General features: G+C 39.9%; 1 protein-coding gene across 2 annotated transcripts in view; it reads right to left on the bottom strand.

Annotated features, from left to right (window-relative positions):
- Positions 1–17465, bottom strand: part of LOC126183295 (GTPase-activating protein and VPS9 domain-containing protein 1) — a 303063-nt gene that overhangs the window by 56713 nt on the left and 228885 nt on the right. For both annotated transcript variants that reach the window (XM_049925134.1, XM_049925135.1), the window contains exons 21-22: positions 9547–9638; positions 3603–3856 (exon numbers count right to left, since the gene is read on the bottom strand). In XM_049925134.1, coding sequence (XP_049781091.1) covers positions 3603–3856; positions 9547–9638 — 346 coding nt within the window. The remainder of the gene's footprint in view (positions 1–3602; positions 3857–9546; positions 9639–17465) is intronic.

The following is a 17465-nucleotide window of genomic DNA, read 5'->3' as shown; positions in this document are numbered from 1 at the left end:
ATCTCTAACCAAGTTAATGACTGATAGTTTGCTGCTGTGAACATCACATTAAAAGCTCTGAGATGTTCACTGAGAAAATCAAACAAATACAGGCTGGTGCAAATGATAATTTATGTCAGCCTGGATGTGGTGTGTCTATTTTGCAAAAGTTCCTGCGGAGGACACATGGAAACTATTGGAAGTATACTTCCCTCCTCAAACTATAAAGTTGTTTCAGTATGCTACGATGACCACCTGTTTCCTGTACAGTGGTAAATTTTATAAAATGACCGATGGAATGGTTATGGTTTCTCCACTACTCCAACAGTGGCCAACTTCTTTATGGAACATTTTGAGAAATGTGCTTTGAATTCCACTCAATTTTGCCCTTCTTCATTTTAACACCATATTGATAACAAGTTTATGAACTGGCCATGTGACATCGAAGCTTTGGAGCAGTTCCTTAAGCACATAACAGGCAGTTTTCACCATCCAGAGAGGGAAACATTCCACGTGGGAAAAATATATCTAAAAACAATGATGATATGACTTACCTTAGGGGGGGAAAAGGGTAAGTCTTTCCGCTCCCGGGACTGGAATGACTCCTTACCCTCTCCCTTAAAACCCACATCCTTTCGTCTTTCCCTCTCCTTCCCTCTTTCCTGATGAGGCAACAGTTTGTTGCGAAAGCTTGAATTTTGTGTGTATGTTTGTGTTTGTTTGTGTGTCTGTCGACCTGCCAGCACTTTCATTTGGTAAGTCACATCATCTTTGTTTTTAGGTATATATATATATATGAAATTACTCACCTGAAACACACGTTCAAAAAGAATGGCTACGGGGCACGGGATATACAGCTGGTGTTCTGCAAGAAACTAAAATATGAAAATATTGAACAATCACATGATGAGTCACCAATTGTGCTCTTTCCTATCTGCAGTGCTACATGTAGTAAAACAGACAGAGTCTTGAGAAGATGAGAAGTAAGTCCTATTTTTTAATCATCTAAGAAGGTAAAGGAGATACTGTGCATAGTTAAGGACAGTCTCCATCTCAGGGACCCTGGGGTTTATAAATTACTGAACAAAACCACACAAAGAAATGCCCAATACTGTTTGATGACACAAAAGTTTTGTCACAGGCTCTCACATATTTTGATTCTATTATCAGAGAGGCCACAGAAATTAGAATGTGAGAGAACAATTTCAACCAGGACAATGGATACAATATTAGTGGTACATGAAACCGAGCTCTGAATACTAAGAAGAAACAGAGAATTTTGCCAAGTTGTTTAAACTCCTACGAGAGCTGTGGTGCCACCACCACAGACAGTGACACCAATTATGACAGCAAGATGACATGCGTCAGGCAATCGCATGCCATCCGTGGGCTATATAAGGCAACCACAGCAGCAGCCATTACAGGAAGTTGTTCCCGACAAAACAGATGGTGATAATGATTGAAAGCTTGAGGTTTTATCCAGAACGGAAACAGCAACAACTCCAAGATATGCAAGGAAGGGGGGAAGGGGGAGTATACACTCCTGATTCCGGTACTTTGCAGTTAGTATTTTGCTTACAGTGTTCTCCCACAACACCAATACCATTTTCATTACAAGACAAAAGAGAATAAACTCATGTTGGCATATTCAGTATCAGTAAAGAAGTACAGCATTGTTTTAAGTATTTGTATTAACACAGGCAGCTTCAAACTGGTCTTGTTCTATTAAGATCTGAATCAAAAGTGTTAGCCATCCTCTACAAACTCAAGTGAGGTAAACTACATTTGTTAACTTCAAGTGTGTCTATCTCTAGATCCACTAAACATCAGACACATTTATACAAGTTTTTTTAGTATGAAGTTGTCCTAAAGAAATACACTGACAGAAAAAAATTGCAATGCAAAAAAAAAAAAAAAAAAAAATTAATGTAGAGTAATGAAATTTTTGGAATACACTTGTCTACATAACAAATGTAAGTGATTAACATTGCAAGGACACATGTTAATGTAAGTGCGATATAAGCCACTGCAAATGTGAAATGCTGGTATATTAATACCTGGTGTAACTGCCAGCGTTACAAGCATGCAAATGTATGTGCATTGTGTTGTATAGGTGCTAGATGTTCGTTTGTGGGATGGAGTTCTATGCTTTTTGCACTCAATACAGAGACGGTTAATGTTGGTTGTGGATGGTGCTGGAGTTTCAGTCCGATGGATGATGTCCCGTATGTGCTCGATTGGAGACAGATCTGGTAACTGAGCAGGACAAGGCACCATGTCCACACTCTGTAGAGAATGTTGGATTACATCAGCAGTATGTGGGCAAGTGTTATCCTTTTGAAAGAGGCTCCCTGTAATGCTGTTCATGAATAGCAGCACAACAGGTTGAATTACCAGATGGATTTACAAATTTGTAGTCAGGGTGCATGGGATAACCATGATAGTGCCTTCTGTAATATGAAATCTCACCTTAGACTATAATTCCAGGTGCAGGTCCAGTGAGTGTACACAGAGAGGCTGGTTGCCCCAACTTGCCTACTCTTAACCAGCGTACAGCCATCACCAGCATCAATGCAGGACCAGCTTTAATCAGAAAATACAACACACCTCCACCCTGACCTCCAATGAGCTCTTGCTTGACACCACTAAAGTCGCCAATGGTGGTGGTTTGGTGTCAGTGGAACACAGGCTATAGGGCATCTAGCTTGGAGCTGTCCTTTAAGTAACCAATTTGTAACAGTTTGTTGTGTCACTGTGGTGACAACTGCTGCTCAAATTGCTGGTGCAGATGCAGTATGATGCACCAGAACCATATGATAAACATGGTGGTCTTCCCTCTCAGTAGCGCCACATGGCCATCCAGAGCCCGGTGTTCTTGTGACTGTACTTTCTTGTGACCACCTCTGCCAGCAATCACGTACAGTGGCCATATTCCTGCCAAGACTTTCTGCAATACCACATGTGGAACATCCATCTTCTTGTAGTCCTATTAGATGACCTTGTTCAAACCCAGTGAGGTGTTGAAAGTGGCGTCTTTCGTCACCATAAAGGCATTCTCGGCTAACATCAATTCACCACGTCCAATCTCAAAGCTAACTAACACTCATGACCATTACAGCATGTATTTAAAGCAAACATGATATGCATCCTCACAGTGGCACTACTAGCACCACTCTTATGCGACTAGTGTGAGATCTGAATAGCCATCATCTTTCAGATATAGAAACATGCCTACCAACTTTGGTTTATGTTGCAGAACTCCTTCTTGGTGTTGGGATTTTTTTCTGTCAATGTATTTGGCATTCATTCTAAAACGTTCTGTATATTTTAATACTGCTTCTCATTTTTAATTTCTTTCATTGGTACTGTACTTCACTTAAGCTTTCTATATTAATCAGAAGTCTACTCCCGCGTGGGGGGGAAAAAAAAAAAAAAGAATTTCCAAAAAATATTTCTTCTTTTTATTATCTATATTTTGGATGACTGTTCCTTGCTAGTAAAGATGGTTCAGCAGTTAAATGAATCCCTTCTTATCCAAGTATAATTCTTTGAGTTCAGTTATTTTTGGTCTCATTTACTAAGAAATTAATAGACAGTATTAAGATTTGTTGCCAACAACTTACAAGAGCTGTCAGCTTTTCTGGTGACCAAGATACATGCTGGACATCAGCTGTACTGAGTACTATCCTCAGTTTCCTTTTTGCGTCAGTAAATGCATAAGAAGCTTCAATGTTGTTTGGATCTATGTTGAGACGTTCATCTGAGGATTCCTTGTGCTTTAAAGGAACAGTTGAATCACTAATCTGCTCAGCTGAAGCTGCATTCCCAGCGACATTTGGCTTACGGCGATACTTTGCTAGGATATCTTCTGTAGCATCTAAAACATACAAAATCTCTAAATTAAGGTGCAGTATTACCAGAATCAATCAATGTAGCATGGCTAGAACTGACGTGATCAGTAAGAGAGACAAAGAATGTGTGAGACATAAACTATCCGTAAGGTTTAGAAGCATATTTTAAAACACAATACTTAACAGCATACACTTGTAGCCAGTCACACAAAGAAATCACAAAATAATATTGTTGGAATAAACTGTGTTTAATGTCAGTCATGGGAATGGAACACTTTTGCGTCCCTGCCAAACAGTGACATTCATTGGACAATGACCAGGGTGGTGTAGGAGCTGTTATCGCAGCACCAAACTTCAAGTGCTCACAATGGAACTACCACTGACTGATATTGTACTGACTGGTATTACGTGGTAAACTGATGATCAGCCATGGCTGACAAACTATTGCACACCTACAACCATCAAGTAATCATGACATTACTAATGAATATAAATGCTTTTAGGATATTTTGTGGTTTTTTATTATTGAGTGTATGCCTAGCCTTTCAGCAGCTCAACACTTAATGTCATGTGGTGCTGGGGCTTCACAACATGTCATGTGAAATATAACCCAAACAAACAAGCAATGGGTGGAGCAGCTGGCTGCTGAAGTTTTTACAAGCCTTAGTGTCAAGGACTCCACACAGTGGCAAGTAAAGAAAACAAACTCTCTTCTTGTATGGCACATACTCTTTAGCTGCAGCTGCTTACAAGGTGGTGGTTTGTGGAAGAGGTATTGGTATGACAGCTCCTCCTTCAGATAAGTAAGTTTAGAAGAATTTTCAGTAGGGTTAACTGCTCAAACTGCTTGGAGTATTATTACTTGATACTTTTAACATACATCAACATACCCTGAAACACTATGGATACATATTAATACTTTTCGATCGAAATAAGGTGTTGATGGGTGAGCAATGCATGAAAGCATCAACACAATTCTTAAACTCCCTTGTGGGTACTGCAGCACTTAATACCAATCATAGGAATGGAACACTTGTATTCCTGCCAGTGACATTAATATGTATGGAACCAAACTTTCATTCATGTAAAGAGCCACATGAAGACTGTATGTACCTACAGTGTCTGAGCACATACTTAAACATGACACATTTGACTTGGGTGTTTCAGTACTGAGTGTACTAAATGAATACTACCAGCCACAAACCATACCTTCCCATCTGTAATCCACCAGCTCCAAAACTACGCCAATGAATTCCCAATGTCTTTCATATATACTTCCTCTCATACTCCTCATATCCTGCTGTCCCTAATCCCCCATGGGCTGCTTTCTTTTGATCTGTACTGGATGTTCTTAAGAACATATGGGGATACATCATCTCATTATTATTCCCCCTTACTGAGAACTCCTTTGCTTCCTTCCCATGATCCCCTACCAATCTCATTTTATACTGTCCCTGCTCTGCCCTGTGTATGCCAGCATAATTCTGTTTCTTTGACACTTCCTTCCCTGATAAACAAGACTCTCTTCTTTAGCACTGGCCACTGCTGTCTTCTCTTCTACTTTCATTATGTTTATCTTTCCTCTCATCTTTTTCCACACATTCATCTCCTCCTTCACACTGTCACTAGTGCCTTAATAATATTTCTTATATAGCTGTTTCTGTGTTTGCTCTTCTCTTCTTTCTTCCCTCAAAGCCACTTTTCTTGCAAATGACAGCAGGATTGCTTTTTGTTTTACTTTTCTTATTTATTTTTACTTTACTTTGTACCACTTCACTTGCCTTGATTTGCCATTTACCCTCCTCATTTTGTTCTTTGCTGTATAATTTGATCTGCTTTTCAATTTCTTACTTTAACTCAAATATTTGTCTCCATGTTTCTGTTCCTTTCTTCACATGCTTCTCTTACTGTTACTAAGTATGTAACATTCTGGCACAACACCACCTACCTTGACAATATTCCTTTTACAATGGTAGTATTTCCATTTTTTCCCATGTGCTTCTGGTAGGTTTCATTCCACCTGGCAAATCGACCCCCCTCCCCCCCCCCCCCCCCCAAAAAAAAGCAATTTTATTTCTGTTCAATTTTAAGAGAAGAAATCAAAACTCCTGAATCTGCTTGCTCTGTATCTCAAGTTGTCATGTTGATCTTCTCATATCTAATGCCAATACATCTGAATTGGATACAATATGCTAACTTAACAGGATTTATTCCTTTTTTGTCATTCTAGGAAATACACTTTATAAGGAAGTGCCAACTAGATGATGGACATTAAAAACAAAATTAAGAAATTTATTATCATCAATTTCACAAACAATTACTTTAGTAACGAATGCCATTTTAAGTTCCATATGCATCTCTGTTATATTTCTGTATGGGCTAGATTCACCTTTAGGTTTCTAGAAGTGCATCTCTCCAATTTCTTTGATGTCTGCTGTCATGTTACTATATAAGGACTCCATACTCTGAAGCAGTTCTCTGGAATTGGTTATAATAGTTGTTTATATGTCTTTTCCTTTACAGATACACTGTGCTTTCCCAGAACCCTTGCAGTAAGTGTAACCCTTCTTGCCTTCTCCGCTACTGCCGTTGCCATTTCATATTACTTCTTAGTATTACTCCTAAATATTTAAACAATGTAGCAGGCTCCAGGAAGTTTAATACTAATCTTGCAGCAGATTACTACTGGGTTCTTTCACTTTGGGGGAGGGGCAGCAGTGTATGGGTATTATCCTGCATTATACATACTGAGGTGGCAACAGCCATGGGATAGAGAGATGCACATACACAAATGGCAGTAGTATCGCATACACAAGGTATAAAAAGACAGTGCATTGGCGGAGCTGTCATTTGTACTCAGGTGATTCATATGAAATGGTTTCTGACGTGATTATGGCCGCACAGCGGGGATTTGCAGACTCTGAATGTGGAATGGTAGTTGGAGCTAGAAAGATGAGACATTCCACTTCAGAAATCATTAGGGAATTCAATATTCTGAAATCCAGAATGTCAAGAGTGTGCCGAATACCAAATTTCAGGCATTACCTCTCACCACAGACAACACAGCAGCTGACAGCTTTCACTTAACGAGTGAGAGCAGTGGCATTTGCATAGAATTGTCAGTGCTAAAAGACAAGCAACACTGTGTGAAATAACTGCAGAAATCAATGTAGGATGAACAAAGAATGTATCTGTTAGCACCATGCAGTGAAATTTGTCATTAATAGGCTATGGCAGAAGATGACTGATGTGAGTGCCTTTGCTAACAGCATGACATTACCTGCAGCACCTCTCCTGGGCTCATGACCAAATTGGCTGGACCATAGACAACTGGAAAACCATGGCCTGGTCAGATGAGTCCTGATTTCAGTTGGTAAGAGCTGATGGTAGGGCTCACATGTGGTGCAGATCCCATGAAGCCATGGACCCAAGTTGCCAACAAGGCATTGGGCAAATTGGTGGGGGCTCCATAACTGTGTGGGCTGTGTTTACATAGAATGGACTAGGTCATTTTGCCCAACTGAACTGATAATTGACTAAAAATAGTTATGTTGTCTACTTGGAGACCATTTGCAATCATTCATTCATGGACTTCATGGTCCCAAACAATGATGGAATTTTTATGGATGATAATGTGTTGTGTCACCAGGCCACAATAGTTCACGATCTGGCCACTTGGATTGCCCAAGATGAATAGCATCGAACACTTGGGAGACATCACTGAGAGGCCAGTTTGTGCACAAAGTCCAGTGCTGGCAAAACTTTTGTAAATATGGATGGCTATAGAGGCAGCATGGCTCAATATTTGTGCACGGGCTTCCAATCACCTATGGAGTCCATGCAATGTCGAGTTGCTGCACATAGTATTAGGAGGCATCCCATGACTTCTGTTATCTCAGTGTAACCTTAATGAGAGCAGCCATTCATATCAAGACAAAATTTTGTCCACATCTTCCCATCCTTATTTACGATTTCCTCACTGTTGCTACTTCCCTAAACATAACAGCATTGTAAGCACACAGTCTAATACTACTACTGAATGTATGTGACAATCTATATGTTTCTCTGAGGTACATCAATGCTACTTTCCTTTCTGTTGAACATTAGCTGTCCAGTATTGCAAACAATTAGTGAAAAATTTTTCCCTAAAAAGCTTTATCTGTTAAAATACTCTGGTCATTTGGTCATTAATCAGCAATGTGAGAATTCTGGAATCTAAGAATAAAGAATCTATCTATTCACATGCATTTATTATTTGCAAGATATCAAGTGTGAATAAAAAACCTGTGTTTCACAAAGTGGTCTTTTCCTGTAAACGAAAGAAGTCACATGCCATAAAAACATTTTCTGTTTGTGTTACAAAGATATTTTGCACTTAATTGTGTAGAAAATGTCAATGCAAATCATCTGAAATGGTGCTGAAGCCTGAGTCAAGTAGCATCATCAATTGAAGATATCTAATTTTATTAATAGATTAGCCTTTTTATATCATGAAGCTTACTGCTAATATTACATTGAGGTGACAAAAGTCATGGGATACATCCTAATACCATGTTGGACCTCCTTTTGCCTGGCATAGTGCAGCAAGTCGACATGGCAAGTTGTTGGAAATCCCCTCCAGAAATATTGAGCCACACTGCCTTTACAGCCATCCAGAACTGTAAAAGTATTGTCAGTGCAGGATTTCGTGCACAAACTGACCTCTTGATTATGTCCCGTAAATGTTCTGCAATCTGGGCGAACAAATCTTTTGCTTGAATTGTCCACAATGTTCTTCAAACCAGTTTCAAACAGTTGTGGTCTGGTGGCATGGCGCACCATTGCTTGGGAATGTGAAGACCATGAATGGATGCAAATGGTCTCCAAGTAGCAAAACATAATCATTTCTCATCAATGATTGGTTCAGTTGGACCAGAGGACCCGGTTCATGCAGCGTTGCTTGTATCTTAACACTGACAACTCTAAGCAAACACTGCTGCTTTTGGTCATTAAGTGACAGCCATCGAACTTGTTAGTTAGAGGTAATGCCTGAAATTCTGTATTCTCGGCACTCTCGATGTTGTGCATCTTAGAACATTGAATTCCCTAGCGATTGCTGTAATGGAATGGCCCATGTGTCTAGGTCCAACTACCATTCCGCATTTGAAGTTTGTTAATTCAGGATTAGAAAAGAAACCAATTTCACAATAGAAATATTGTATGGTTTAGTCTATAGTCATTTTTTTTTTTTTTTATTTCGTCTACAGGCTAACGGTTTCAGTATACACTACCACCCTCAGACCATACCCTGGCATGCAGTCATCATGCTTGTTTCCAACTGGGAAGCGAGTGTGATGAATGCATGCCAGGGGATGGCCCGAGGATGGTATGGTATACCAAAACCGGTAGTCAGTAGATAAAATAAAAATATGTGACTTAGACTAAAACAATATGTTATTTCTAAAGTGTATTGATTGCTGTAGAACTCACAATATAGTGAGAATATGTAAAATCCACATATCACATAAAATCCCTATTCTTTAATAAAACTAATAGCAAAATGAATGAAAGCAATAAAATAAATACTGGTACACCAGTACATTACAATTTCTTGAATGCATAAGCTAGATAAGTATTACTTGGAAACAATGCTGAGTAATATGTTACAGCTGGTGTGCAATAACGACAACACTTAGGCAATTACTTGAATCTATTAAAAACAAAAGATTCACTATACCAGAGTGTAGTGGCCGAGCTTCTTCAGAAAGTCCTCTTCGCAGTCGATGTGATGAACCATCAGTTTCAGTGGCATTCAGACTCGATTCATAGCTGAAAATAACAATAAAATTAATAATGTGCACATAAAAAGAATAAATAAAGCACCACTGTATTGAGTCACTAATAATTGGAAACAAATTTCAATCCTAGTAAAAAATAAAATGGAGATAAATAGCAGTATCTTAGTGTAGTTTCTCTGAATATATTTCTGGACTTTCGGCGATAAATTGTGCCATCCCTCTTCAACAGTTACACTGGAATGAAAGCATTTCCATGTTCTTCCTGCACCAGAAATATAAGATATACCAGAAAAATGGCTACAGCCAATGGATAACTATTTCTGAGTATTATTTTTCTCCACCACAGCATTCAGACAATACAATTCTACATAAACCAGATCAAACTGTTCAGCATGGCTTGTGGTAATAGCTTCCACTGTTGAACAAGTGTCCTCTGGCAGTCATATATGGTTCATGGTTGCAGTGGTAGGGCTACAATCCTTCATGCAAGAGCATCCCATGCATGTTAAATTGGCTCCAAATCCCAAGAGCAACCTCACCACTTTAGATGCATGATCTCCTCATGTTGTAGGCAGCCATCCACAAAATCACACTCGAATGGCCAGGCATTATCTTCAGCTACATCTTTATTCCACATGCAGCTTTACAGAATATGGCAGAGGATACTTCATGTAACACTATGACTTCCTCTGGCCTGTTCCATTCACAATGGTGAGGAGGAATAACGACTGTTGCAAGCTTCTGTATGAGCTATATTTTCTCCGAGTTTCCTATTGTGGTTATTTACAAGATGCATGTGGGATGAAGTAATATACTGAACAGAATCTCTCAAGTTGTGCAACTGTGGCTTGGCGAGTATTCTGTAACACTCTTGTGGTTACTAAATAAACCCTTCACAAAATATGCCACTACATATTGGCTCTCTTGTAACTCCTATTTTAATCCTACCTAATACGCATCCAAGACTGACTAGCAGAGCTCAAGACTCAGTTCAAGAAGTGACTTGTAAGCCCTTTCCTCACAGGTGAGTTACATTTCCTTAGGAATCTTACAATGACCCTCAGCCTGGCGTTTGATTCTTCTGCAGCTTGTTTTAAGAGTTCGTTCCACTTCACATCACTTCAGATGCACATTCTTAAATATTTTACATGTCTTACTCTTTCCAGTGATATACGAGGGGGAAGGGGGAATAAAAAGAGGATATTTGTTACAAAAATTTATTCATGAACCTTTCTACAAAATTCCTCCAGTCACCTTCAGCATACTCTTCACTAGACGTGATACACTTGTCAAGTCTTTCTTCCCATTGTTTCAACCATGGCTGGAACTCTTCAATGTTGATATCATCCAGTGCCCTTTGTGAAGCTGTTTTTACCACTTCCACATCTTCATAATGTTTCCCCTTTAGAATTTTTTTCATTCACAGGAATATGAAAAAGTTGCATGGTGCTAAATCTTGCAAATATGGAGTGTGACGAATGACAGACTATTCCTGAGATTCCACACAGTGGGTCACTCGTAAGGCTGTGTATGTGAAGGGGCACTGTCATGATGAATGAACCAGTGACCCGATCGTCAAAGTCCCAGGCATTTCCTATGAACATCCTCAGGCATTTCCTATGAACATCCTCTCGCAGTCATCTTAAAACGTCCAGATAAAACTGCTGGCTAACAGTCTGGCCAGAGTGTACAAATTACCAGTGCACAATTCCACAAACATTTTGGTCTGGTGGAGAGGGAGTCCTTCACTGGCTTGACACTTGCTTGGTTTCTGGGTCATACCCCTGATACCAACTCTCATCGCCCGTAATGACTTTGTTCAAAAAGTTTAAATCACTTTCGGTCTCTGCTTTCAAGTCCTGGCACACATTCATGTGCACAGTTTTTTGCTCCTGTGTGAGAAGGCTCAGAAGAAATTTAGTGGCAAAATGTCTCATGTGCAAATCTTCACTCAAAATTCGATGGCACTCAATCCAATTCAAGCCTGTCTGTGTTGAAATTTAGTCGATTGTGAAACAAAAATCCGTGCTAATTTTTTTGGTGGCTTTGTTACAATGTTTTCCTCATTTTGCAATGTTGCAGGGCATCCAGAATGAGGTTTGTCTTCAATACTTAACTCACTATGTTGAAAGTGTCCAAACCAGTCAAAACCTTCTGTATTCATGAATGTCTCAACTACCCACATGTAGCGGGAGAACTCAGTACTATGTCTACAAATGGCATTGCCCTCTCAGACTTCCATCTCCCCCCCCCCCCCCACTCCCTCCCCCTTCCTCATATTACCAATAATTTCATTGAACAGTAAAAAATCATTTTACTTAATGAGCAAATTTGGTGTTTTTTTTTTAATTGCCAAATTAAATATTTCTTCTGCTAAATTTTGCCCAATTCCCCCACCCCCCCACCCCCCACCCAAATTAGATGTTGATTGTTCATTCTGCCAAATTCAGTGCTTTTTAGTTCTTTTTTAGCAGATTTGGTGGTGTTTAGCTTTTTGCCAAATCCGGAGATGTTTTTTGCAAAATTAAATGATGCTTTTTTATCAAACTTAGTGGTGCTTTTTTTACAAAACACAGTGGTGCTTTTTTGTAAAACACAGTGGTGCTTTTTGCTAACTTCAGTGTTATTTATGTCACCAAATCAAAGTTTACTATTCAGGCGGGAACAAGATGACACTAAGCAATAGTTATGAAAGTTATTGTTAAATAATTCAGTTAGCAAGATGAACATGAGAAAGCCAATCAGATGTATGGACACACCCACAGAAAACTTTGCAGAATGCTACTGGAGAGGTGATCCATGTGTGGAACGTCACTGCTAGACTTCAGAGTAGAGACTCTGCTGCAAGTCGATGAAATGCATTCCATTACTGTTTGCAGGTAATTCAATACTTTGCCCCTGAGCTGAACACCAGACTGGAACCCCGTTTGACCACAGCAGTAAAGGACTTTCCAACATCAACAAGTACCAAAGAATTACAGTCATTCTTAGGCCATGCAAATTATTACAGACGTTTTGTGAACAAGTATGCTACCATTGCTAAGCCCCTGACTAAACTATTGAAGGAAGGAGTTAGTTTCACCTGAACCACACCTGAACCAAGGAATGTGATGAAGCGATGCAACAAATTCAACATGTTTTGACTAGAGCCCCTGTGCTAGCCTACCCAGAATTTGAAAAACCATTTATTCTGTCGGTAGATGCCTCAGATTATGCTGTAGGAGCCATTTTGTCACAAGAAATCGATGGAGAAGAGCGACCAATTGGTTGTGTGTCTCGACAGGTTAACAAAGCGGAATTGAATTACAGTACAACTGAGAAGGAACTTTCAGCACTCATGTTTGTCGTAACCTACTTTCGATGCTATTTGTACAGGAGGAAGTTTACTGTCATCTCGGATCATGTCGCATTACAGTGGATGCTAAGCTTGAAAGATCCCAGCAGCAGATTAACTCGTTGGGCTTTAAAATTGAGCGAATTTGAATACGAGGTGAAACATAAACCAGGCAAGTTGCATAAAAATGCTGATGTGTTAAACCGGAAGGTTACAGTAATTGTTGCCAGTGATATTTCTATTGAAGAACTAAGGGAAGCACAGCAAAGAGATGTTGAATGCCAGAGGTATGAAACTTTGACCAAATTTTCTGTCGAAGATGGAATTTTGTATCAAATAACCCCACTAGGTAAACGAGTAGTAATCCCGAAAGAATTACGTCCTAAGATAATAGCAATATGTCATGATAGCCTGCAAGCATGTCATAATAGTCTTCTCGCCACCAATTGTCAAATAGCCACCTGTTTTTTCTGGTAAGGCAGACAGTGAGATGAGCAAAAGTACATAAAAAATTGTTTGCCCTGCGTTAGGAGGTCACTGCTGCCTCGAACAAAGTTACCTTTGCAACAAGTACCAGAAGCCACTTGCCTCTGGGACTAGTAGCAGCAGATATTGTCAGTCCTTTCCCTTTGAGACCACAGAATAACTGAAACATATTGTCAATTATAGATCATTTTTCCAGATTCCTAATTCTTGTCCCCATACCAGACATGTCAGCAGAAACTGTAGCAGAAACTCGAGCATTTCTCACCCACTTGTTGTTACCATATGGAAGTCCTGAAGCTGTACTTACAGATCAAGGCACAAACTTTATGTCAGCATTATTTACAGAAGTTTGTCAACTACTGCGAATCAAAAAGTGGAGAACGACCCCATTTCACCCTAAGGCTAACTGATGCTTAGAGCGAGTCCACCGCACAGTTACGTGTATGCTTTCTTATTGTGTCTATAAAAATCATTCTGATTGGGACAGGTACGTCCAATACGTCATGTCAGCATATTATAGCTGTGTCCATGAGGTCACTGGATACTCCCTCTATGAGGCCATATGGCCAACCCATGAATTCACCTTTTGAAATTGACAAACTGCCCCCAGGGATTAGATCCACAGACATTAATGGTTTGGAGTGACGTTTAAAAGCTATTTGGAAAAAAGTAAGAGGAAACAATGAAAAAGCTATGGGTAATGGCCGAGCGCGAGGTAGGGGATGTAGTGATGTTGCGCAGTCCAGTAGTTAAGAAGGGAACGATGAAGAAGTTTACTCCTATGTATGAAGGTCCATACCCCATCATGCGGCTTACTTCACCTGTAAATGCAGAAATTCAGTTAGCAGACCAGACAGTGATCGTTCATTTTGACAGGTTAAAGTTGTATAAGAGTTCTGAGCCACCTCCGCTTGACAGTAAAGCAGAGCCTGCTACACAAGTAGCCCCAGCCAAGAAGACAAGAAAGAAAGTAGTGCAACCACCCATAGCGCAACCTAGATATGCTCTACGGTCAAAACACGTATATCAATCCAGGGACTAGGTCCAGCATGCCATGTATTTAATTGGAAAAGTCTTTAGTGAAGCATGAGAATTAACTCACAGAAAACTGCCGTCGTTGCAATGTATTCATTTAAGTTGTGCATGTTATTTGTAAGTGTTCATAAGTATTGGCAACCATTTGTAATAGAAGTTAGGATGTCATATTTAATGGGAAGGGATTGGAGTTTTTCATAATTATTCTGTCTTACAGCACTCAATGTCTCCAGTAACGCTGTCGTATCGGTAAAGAGCTGGAAACACAATCACTCACTAGTAATGGAATTAAGGGGAAAAGTTGTCCTTGTCAGTAGAACACACAGAGTGAGAATCAAGCAATCTTTTATATCTCAAAAGGAATGACACTTCACATGTTGACTTAGTGAATGGCGAACAGGAACAACTGTTAAAGCTCTGCCATAAAAGCATGTTAGTAACACGTATTGGTAACTGCCATTGGCATAAGATCAGTGAGAACCTGACAGCCTCTATTTACGGTTTGGGATACACCACATTACGCGTATGTTTATGCTAAGAGCTCAGACACTCATAATAACAATGTTAAAAAGAGAAAAAACAATTCGAACACCAGGCTAGAGAGACAGTGGTTTCAATTAACAAGTTTCAATTAACAAGAATACCTAAGTTCAAGTTAAACATCAAATATGTTACTTTAAAAGTAAAAGGAGCCCTCCCTAAGTGCTATTTTATTGTTTCTTAATATGCTCCTGGAGAGACAACAAGGTAAGTGTTCATGATGCTACATGTTTTTGTATACCAAATGCAAAAGAGAAAGTCATGTGGTTAATGCCAGGCAAGATAGCCACATGCAGTTTGTTTACAAACCACAAGCCTTGCCCTCCCTGCCAAGTGAGCGGCCATTAGGATTTCAACCCTACCCACTGCCTTGTGACGTGGTCGCATAAACGGTTTAAGTAGGCAGTACCGTTGTGTCAATGATGCACCTTCATAACGGAAAAGCTCATCAGAAATTACACTCAACTTAGTCTTTTCTAACTCAATCCCTTATGCTTTCTGTTTCCACTGTGGAAGTTTCTAGATTCTCACCAAGTGTTGTTTTTCTCTTCTCGTTTTCAATGATGTTGACATTCAATGACACAATTTTTGTGCCCGAGAGCAGGAACCTGAACCTAGCAGATGAACTTATCTATTCAATGGGTGCATGAACCCATAATTACATGCCTTATAATTATTGTTTTGTTGGTCATCATTGAATAAACCATATCAATTGCGCTCATCTATCCTTCTTATTCAGAAATATTATACCCCTTCTGTGACATTTATATTTGTCACTTCTCACTCTGAATCATATAAATACGTTCATCGGGTGCAGGAGCCCAGAAACATGGGGAGTTTCTGTTCTGCAAGTAACAGAGTGCAATGTACAGTCAGCACAGTAAACAGCATCAGTATGTTTTATTTCCCTATCGTTCTTAGACCCGCTGCTTACTTCCTACATAGCGCAGCGATGTAGCACGAGAATCGGCCTTGAAGTCACCTGCCGCGCGCCGCTCTGATGTAGTTGCCGCGCTGACCCCTACCCACATTATTAGTGCTATCGCCACCAACTTTCAGGACAAACACTTTGTACACTGTGTAGTTCGAAGCTCAATGGCCACTGACTTGAAAAATCGCTGACCCAACTCGTTGCTCAGCAAATACTTCGCCTTCACTTCCGCAAATACGTTTGTTCCCCAATATAAAGGGAGATCAGCTCTCTTTGTAACCTTCAGTCACCTCTTTCGAACCGTGTCTGCAAGAACTATTGGTGTGCACATTCTATCTTCGTTCACTACTCTACACTCATGGTAATAAAACGAATGATTGTCATTTTTTCTGTTGTTCTTCACCGTATTTTCGCCATTCTGGACTGCCAGGATTTCAGACCATTGTTTCTTTCCAGATTTTGGAAGTTTGGAATTACATGGGCACAAGTGCTCTGCTACCTGGCCTATTACATTTGCCACTTCATTGTCCTTAAAATGGCTCTGAGCACTATGGGACTTAACATCTGTGGTCATCAGTCCCCTAGAACTTAGAACTACTTAAACCTAACTAACCTAAGGACATCACACACATCCATGCCCGAGGCAGGATTCGAACCTGCGACCGTAGCGGTCACGTGGTTCCAAATTGAAGTGCCTAGAACCGCATGGCCACACTGGCCAGCCTTCATTGTCCTTAACTATCACCTCATCATGAAGAGGATACTTCTGCTGTCAGCTATTTGTATGGTTTCCAGTGCCCCATCGTTTACAAACCACCCACTAGTGTAAGGCATCATGTTTGAGAAACCTGAAAGTCTATGGTATACTCCACATCATCTAGTGATTAACACAGTACTTGATACTATGCCCCTCATAAAGGTAGAGTTGGCGTTGCAACAAACTGCTGATCAAATGTTAGAATATGAATCATTGCTTGTATAATCCGGTCAGAAGAAAGCTTTACTGCTATTACGTGATCTTAGGCAAAATACTGATCACCTTCAACACGTACCAGCCCCATGCGTAAAACGAGCCTGGTTCAATGCCGGAGGCGCCATACTAAAAACTGTGTTCGGAGTCCGTGATCATAAAGATTCCCAACATTGGAACAAAGAAATCAGCCAAATCGACACATTTACTCAACAGAACCATGAGATGATGTTATGCCAACAGGTATGATTAACGCACATTGAAGACAATCTGTTACCAGCCAGTAGGCAAATATGCAGTGTTACAGCTATGATACTTCACCAATATGAATCTTTTAAGAACTCTGTAAAATGGGACTTCATGACTATACAAGCCGAGGTATCCAATCTTACGCTAAACCTTGAAGCATCTGATGCCATACAAACACTATCACATAACATGCAGACTATCCAACTGCTAATTGTCAATTTACGTGTCACAATACAATTAGGATTGCGAGGAATTCTGAGTTCAGAACTTTTACCTCCCAAACAATTTATTCAAGTACTGCAGAATGTTACCA

This window comes from Schistocerca cancellata, chromosome 4 (genome assembly GCF_023864275.1).
Source record: "Schistocerca cancellata isolate TAMUIC-IGC-003103 chromosome 4, iqSchCanc2.1, whole genome shotgun sequence".
NCBI classification, from domain to species: Eukaryota; Metazoa; Arthropoda; class Insecta; order Orthoptera; family Acrididae; genus Schistocerca; species Schistocerca cancellata.
This window is presented reverse-complemented; position numbering and strand designations above follow the sequence as displayed.